The following is a 7,717-nucleotide window of genomic DNA, read 5'->3' on the forward strand; positions in this document are numbered from 1 at the left end:
CGGCTATTATTCGGCGACGGATTTTAAAGCAAATATAGAAGGCCAATATACAATCCATTTCCCAAAGGTTCATAATAGCCAATCCTAAATCACTGAGTAAGGGGGCCAAATGCTAGTTATGTACTAAAATGTACGCTCTACATGTTAAAAATCCGGTAAGAGTTTAGGCCACGCCGAGCCACAGCCGCCTCCCTACTAAAAGGAAGATTCGCCTTTAATTTCTAGGCCATATGAAAGGCTATAGGATATGGTTAACCAAACAATCTTTTTTTTTTTCAATCTTCATAAACCAAAACCATAACTCCAACAAAATGCAAGTACTTAATACGAAATACTGGCTTCATGTACAAGGGGTAACAACACCGGTCTTTTAATCTTCCCCTATACAATGCGGCCTCTTTCTTCATCATCATTATCAAGCTACACGCTTAGGATCTTCAATGAAACAATCCGACGATTAAGAGTTCAATCAATTCCGTCATCAAGCAGAAACATGTTTTGGTGATGTGTTGTACAACTTAGCAATTAGATGTTGGGACTTTTGCCACTTTAATCCAAGAAGTTTAGATAACGCTCACATGAAATCTTCTTCCAGCTCTTGCAAGGATTTGTTAGCTGAAGCAATTTCTTTATTAGATGTCATTTTGTCAGATACCATCAAATTTTTGTAGCTTCTCTGTTCTGCTTGCCTCTCTTTCTCAAGTCTCTCCATTTCCTCACGACGTTTCTGCAACCAATATAACTTATGGTCAGTTACAACTTGTGAGACATGTGAGTTTAGGGCCTTTCCAAAAGTACTATGAGTGAGTCTTTCCTGATAATGCGGAAACATTGAACTAAGGGAAACAATGTCTAAGTATAAATCCGTCTAATTAGAAATAGGTCAGCGTTCTGCTCCATAAATTAAACATATTGAGCACAAACTGCGAAGAGACCGTGGCGGGTTGGATGAACCTTCTAGGTTCACACAGACGTTTATGTATAATTGTATAAAACAGTAACGTGATTCACTGCATCTACAGACTTCAATCATCCACACAGTATATATAGATTCAAACAAAATCAAACAAGGCATTCAATTGACACAGTATATATAGATTCAACCACAATCTAAATGCTAAAATAGTACTACACAATTAACTAAGTAAAGATCCAGCCATTGTGATTGAAGATTTGGTACAAACTACATTTTAAATCAAAGTTGTACAAAATATGTGATGGACAAGCCAATCTAACCTTTTCTCTCAGTACAGCTTTTCTTTCTGCCTTTTCAGCATTGTTGTATGCTTCACGCTCAGCTGCAAGCAGACATGCACATTTACTTTGCAAAGAGAAATAAATACAATAGAATGAAAATGGGGCACTTAGCTTGGAGATAGTGGGCAATAGGCTACCTTTAAAGTCAACTGTCCTCTCCACTTTCGAGCGATTCAGTCTATTCACAACCTCATTTATTCTCTTTTCTACCCGGACAGTTCGGACCTACAATGATAATGAATCAAATCGCTGTTCAAATATTGGACATCAACGCATAAAAGGCAAGCCCAGTTTAAAAATGGGTAAAAAGAAGCTAAACTTAAAAGAAGTAAATTAGAATTAGGTGATGGAGAAATTAGACGAGCAGTTACCATCTTTGAATTGTGAAAACCAACTTGGCCCACATCCATGGATGGAGTTTTCTTCAAATTAGCCCAGGGAGTGTAAACAATGTCAATATTGTTCAATTTGTTGCCTGTTACATTCCAATCGATGTAAAAGTACCAGCAGTAAGTATATATAACTTTATACTTACTGTATAGGTATATACAATTGCATCATCAAACTAAGAGTTAGAAGCATCATAAAATGATATCCTCTGAGGCAACATTCAGTAATTCAGTTTTCCAACATTGAAACAAGACTCCTTGAAAAATATGACGCAATTCTATGCAAAGTAATTGAGAAAATTTACGGGAATCAGACCTCCACAGTACTTCAAGATGAGTCAAAAGGTCAAACAAAATCAAACAGTGTGATCGATAAATCATTTGTTTTCCATCAGTGATCTCATCACAGTTTGAGCGATTGCAGAATGTTTTTGCACCAATCAGGTTTCCTCAAATCAATGAACAGTAAGTTAGAAATGTTTAGGTTTCCTACTTCCTGTTTCTGTTTCGTTCGTAAACTGCCACGACACTTCAAGCGTCCAACTTCGCCATAGTGACAACTGACAAGTAAAGGCGAGCAATCCCCCTTATACTAAAAGAATAAGAGGGCTTAAGTTTTTCCCGCCAAAGTGAATATCACATGCCAATTTTTATCTTCTCATTTTGATTGGTCCCCACTCTCAATTGTCTACTATTTAATTGGTCCCCACTATGTCAAACTTAATTTACAAATTAGTACTAATTAGCATTGAACAAATTAGACAACTTACACAATTAATTACACAATATTTACCACTAATAAATTAATACCATAAATAAAAATATTCTCACTTTGTACTTAAGTGGAATCTCTACCATATATCTACCATGTATCATTGTTACAAACATCCACTTTTACATAAATTACCAACGATGCACTCTCTACAAATTTCCTTCTCTTTCGGGATTATGTACATGACATAATCTTTTACCCTTTTTAAATGTGTCACATCTTATATGAAACTCAGCCTGATCTTATATGGCTCAAAATTTGTGTGATCTTATGATGTGTGATGTTTATCTTAAAATAGGAACAACCACCCTATGCCTATTTGTTATCAGTTGGTCTTAAAACGATCTTAAATAAGACGTTCTTGAATAAGAATTGGTAGTCTGTTGTATGTAATCCCTCCGTCATAGTCATTTATTTACTTTTTTATTTTTTGTGAGAGATTTTATAATCAAAAGCTTAACAAATGAATGAGTCGGAGGGAGTATAACGTAACATTTGTTAGTTGTTTTTTTAAGGCCTCTTTATCTAAAAGTTTGGTAAGAAAGATTTTAAAAAAATTGTCTATTTAAATTCGGCTTAATCTGATTTGATTTTAAATTTTAAATCTCACAAGATTATTAGCTAAAATTTATGATTTTAGTAAATATAATGATATAATAACAGTTATTTTCTAAACTAAAGTTGACAAAGTAATTTAAGTAAAACCTATTATTTTATTCGGGTTAAATGTGTTGAACTTTTTATTATTTTTCTCCTAATATGAAATATTACCAATAGGAATTCTCAATAAAATTAAAACGAGCTGAAACTAATAGTTTAAATGCAAATATTTCTAACACACAAATCTAAAAAATACCGTGCAGTAGCACGGGATCTATACTAGTATAAGAGCGTAGTATCACGACAATCAAAATATAACTTTGTTTTCCAGCTTCCCTCTTCCATCCTATTATCATCTAATAAACTGCTACTCCTCTATCCCGTTTACGTTTTCCCCATTTATATATTAATCCAGCCTCAAAACACTTGGTCTTATATAACGAGCCAAAAAAAATGAACTGCTTATAACATCCATAGTTACTTAACTAAATGGTAAATAGATATGGCAAATGGGTCAATCGGTCAGGTTTGGGACATTTCATGTATGTGATATATTCGGCCCATGTCGGGTTTCAGGCTTGTTATCGGGTCATTCTGGGCACCGGGTCGGGACATTTTGGGGACATTTTGGGTATGGTCACTTAGAGCCTCGTCAATGGTTGAGTGATTTTTTTTTTTTGTAGATTTCTCTTATAAGAGTGTTTTGTAGAATTACATATTTACAAGGGAATGTTTTACAATTGATCTTTTATTTTTAATGTAGATAATATTAAGTGTGATTTCACATTAGCTATTTTGGATCACTTTAGGTCATTTCAAATCGGATGGTTTCGGGTTGAGTCAATTAAAAAGTTCAACAAAGCTCACATGAAGAACGGTTCATCTACTCTCTCCCTCTCATTCACTGGGTTCATAGCATTTGAGAATAGCACAACGTTTAAGAAAAAAAAAGGATTAGTGCTGCAAGTGACGGAGAGGGGTATTTAATTAGAGGGTTTGCTGTTATGCGTAGTTGTACCCCCTAGGGGTATTTATTTGAGGATTTACCCCAAGTACATGTAATGATCAATATTTTTGGGTCCAAAAAATTTCCCTAAATTTTTAAGAGCAATGATTGAGGTCATATCATAGTGAATTTGATTTGAATATTAGCAAAGATTATGTGATATCTCTCCATGTAATTCTAGAAGTCAAGGGATAGATGGATAATAATGATTTTTCATCACTAAATCTTATATATGACATCTAGTCAAATAAGAACAATAATAATATAAATAGGATGGAGGGAGGGAGCATAAATGTCAGTAAGTGGTTGTTATGCGTCATGCAACTAACCAGTGACTTTGAATTCAAGGTTGCAGATATAGAGTTGAAGGTGTAACAATGACAAATACTCAAATAGGCTACTTTACTACTAATACTGCCAACAACTACCGCTCTCAACTTTGAATTCAAGGTTGAAGATATAGAGTTGAAGGTGTAAGAATGACAACTACTCAAATAGGCGCATAAGCCTCGATGGTCCAACCTGATAATAAATGACTTCTTCCTCATTTTTTTCCTTTTCCATTTTTTTCTAATTCTTGTCTTACGTGTATGACAGTATGTAACATTGTGACAGTGTAAGATTTTGGGGGGAGAGTCTCTACCTTCTATATGTATTTTGTCATTCATTAGCTACACAATAGAAAGGCTGTACAGCTTAAAGTGCATAAACCCTAAAGAGAGATCTTATCGATATGGTCATTCAGGCATAAAAAGGAACAGCTTAGCGCATTGTCAAGAGTCCTCAAGACTTTTCACTGTGGTTATTCTACTCACAAATTTTGTGAACAAAGAAAAGCATTATAAGCACTTCTAAACTTGCCTTGGATGGAATTTGCTTTAACCAGCTGTGCACAATCCTCCAACAAGCCTTCGGAAATGGCATCCATCATCTGACCCTTGTGCAGTCTCACATAGACATGGGCCGAAGACATTTTATCCACATGGAACCTGCCAAGGAACAAAGTTCAGCATCATTCCAATTCAGATATCAATTCAGTTATGAAAAGTGGGCCTTTCCAACATTAATTTGAGCCATTACACAGTTAACACACCAACCAAACATGTGGCTCAGTAGTTGCACGCTTTACCTATGTCAAAATACTGAAACAAACTTCTGATATTAACACTATTTTGCAAATCCCTCCATATGCTAACTTGGACTCTAAGCCAACACACATGTTAAGAAAACAAGCTGACGACTTTCTATCAGTTCATCTTGCTTCTCTTCCATATCAACTTTTAGGCACAAAGCCACTGCGAATATTCTAGCTTTTCAACAAAGAAGACACTTTTTCATCACATTGTTTTACAATAAATTCAACAGAAACCCCCATCACCTGGGATCGCCAAGTCAAGAATAATTGTCTGCTAGACTTGGGTGTTTTCAATAATGTTTGAAAAGTAAAACTTGGTTCAACTTACAAAAAATGTTTAACAGCTGATAATAAATTGCCATCAGAAAAGAAAGAACCAAACTTGCATATCCAATCAAACTATGATTTCTCTTCGCTTATGAATAGTCACTTAATTAAATAAAAAGAAAAGACAAATTGACATAATAAAACTTTTGTAAAGTCGTTTTGTGGTGGAAGTCATCAGTTTGAACCTGATTATGCCTAAGTCATCTATCCTTGGACAACATAAAATGATCAGCTAACCTTAGCTGCTCACTTACTAGTTAGTCCCTCCCATTTACTGAATCATACCATTTGAATAAAACACTCCTCACATATTCAATTAATGGCATGAATCCAATGAGTGGGAGGGAGTACTATGCAATTGAGCACTCCATTACATATTTAAATGAAAAATTTATGGAATCCTGTACTTCACCTAGTTACCTTAAGCCATCCAACAGGTTTTCTGGTTCGTGGTCACACCCTAAGTTCCTTAATTTCTCTTTTTCCTTTTTTTCTTGCTTTATCAACTTCATTCTTTCCCGTGATTCCTTAAGGGGGTCAGGTTAATTGACCCCGAAATTCTTTTAGGACTGTAGCTGACCGTTTCGGGTCATTTGTTGTTCATGTTACAGAGTTTCAATCCTTTACCCAAAACATTGTCATTCAACACGTCTCTCCAAATAGAGGAACCAATCAAACTAGATATCACAAACTCTCCAGGGCAACGCAACACAACGCAACCTTCACCAACTCATACAACAAGAACAACATTACCCTAATGCCTCCGGGGCTGGGCCAAACGGTAAGGTAAGGGGGCGGATATACGGGGCATGGCCCCTGTGTAAACATCACAAAGAGACTGTCGAATGTCGCTCAAAATCGTTTGTTTGGTGGACGGTCTACAATTTCCCTAGAATGATCCCCTCCAAATGCCTTGACCGCCATTACGCTAACCAAACAAAGGAAATTATATGACTCTTTTCCCGGCCCTTCTCTTTCCCTTCAAATCCCCCCATCCAAACACACCCTAAGATTCGAAAGTTCCCCATTATTAAAGAAAAACCCTTGAATCAACTACCTCGAATGAAATGGTAATCGATTATCAACAAAAGCGAAAATCGAGATGATACCCAGAATAAAATAAGGTCAATTATACATAAATTTGACGCTAACAACATACTAGAATCCTAAATCACAAACGACATGACGAACCCATCAATGAGAATGATCGAAAAGGCAAAAATTAATAAAAAAATCAAATTACAAGAAAAGCGAGGAAATATTGGATGTAAGAAAAAAAAGAAAAGAATACCAAACATCTTCAGGAACACCATATTTGATAAGCTCTTCGTTTTCGTGCTTATCAAGGCCCATGAAGATAGTGTAGTCACCGGCTTCAGGTCTTGCTTTGAAGTAGAACACCATTTTTGGATGTTATTCTTCTCGGAGAGAGAGAAATGGAATTAGACGAGAAGAGAGGGCTAAAAAGGAGGAGGATTATTGGCAACTTGTCAAGCTATATATTTGGTTTTTTTCCAACTTCACCCACCCATATAAGGTAGCGTTCTCTTCACGTGTTACATCCAATACTCCTTTACTCGTCGCCTATCAATTGGATTCCTCCCTTTCGAGCGCGATCCTCACTACGAAGTACTCCCTCCGATCCAGATAATATAGGTGTTGTTTGACCAAGTTTAAAAAGTGCTTTTGTAATTGAAAAAGTAGTAGCTTGGCCAAACATGGTAAATTAGAGAGTTTAAAAAATGCTTTTGAGAAGTCAAAAACTGATTATTCACCCCCAAGGAGAAGTAGATATTTACTACTTCTACTTCTACTTTTTACATAAAGAATCAAATAAACAAACAAAAGTTGTATTAAAGTAGTTAGGCCAAACATATAAATTTTGTGAAAAACCACTATTACAAAAGTATGGCCAAACAACTAAAATTTTTCCGAAAAGTAACTTGTGAATAAACTCCTTTTAAAAATAAAAAGTCATTTTCCATAAGCAAGGCCAAACAGTACCATAAACATAAGCAAAAAGTATTTATTTAAGAAAAGGTGGAAAAGTGAGGGGTAAAGTAGAAAATATTGAAATGTTCTAAATAGGTATTGGATGTAAGGGTAATTTAGTTACTTTTCATGTCAAATATGGTATGTTACCATTGGTGTGGTTCATCCATTTTAGGTAAGTGTTATTATCTGTCTGGATCGGAGGGAGTATTTCCTACGAGCATACCCCTTGAAAAGTA

The 7,717-nt window shown here is 35.5% G+C and overlaps 1 protein-coding gene across 1 annotated transcript; it reads right to left on the reverse strand.

The window, feature by feature from the left end:
* Nucleotides 1-251: 251 nt before the first annotated feature.
* LOC141600229 (uncharacterized) lies at nt 252-7,112 on the reverse strand. The gene is made up of 6 exons (XM_074420417.1): nt 6,778-7,112; nt 4,886-5,013; nt 1,629-1,732; nt 1,395-1,482; nt 1,237-1,298; nt 252-727 (listed from the first exon to the last, which is right to left on the reverse strand). The coding sequence occupies exons 1-6, from the start codon at nt 6,888-6,890 to the stop codon at nt 575-577; spliced, it is 648 nt and encodes a 215-aa protein (XP_074276518.1). The 5' UTR covers nt 6,891-7,112; the 3' UTR covers nt 252-574.
* Between the last annotated feature and the right edge of the window lie 605 nt (nt 7,113-7,717).

The sequence above is a fragment of the Silene latifolia genome, chromosome 9, assembly GCF_048544455.1.
Source record: "Silene latifolia isolate original U9 population chromosome 9, ASM4854445v1, whole genome shotgun sequence".
Classification (NCBI taxonomy): domain Eukaryota; kingdom Viridiplantae; phylum Streptophyta; class Magnoliopsida; order Caryophyllales; family Caryophyllaceae; genus Silene; species Silene latifolia.

What these genes read in the sequence shown, in the direction of transcription:
- LOC141600229 (XM_074420417.1), bottom strand. Translation starts at nt 6,890, where the DNA reads ATGGTGTTCTACTTCAAAGCAAGACCTGAAGCCGGTGACTACACTATC. An exon ending in GTTTTCACAATTCAAAGATG is followed by an intron (nt 1,483 to 1,628) that starts GTAACTGCTCGT and finishes TTATCATTGTAG; the next exon opens with GTCCGAACTGTCCGGGTAGA. An exon ending in GAGGACAGTTGACTTTAAAG is followed by an intron (nt 1,299 to 1,394) that starts GTAGCCTATTGC and finishes GTCTGCTTGCAG; the next exon opens with CTGAGCGTGAAGCATACAAC.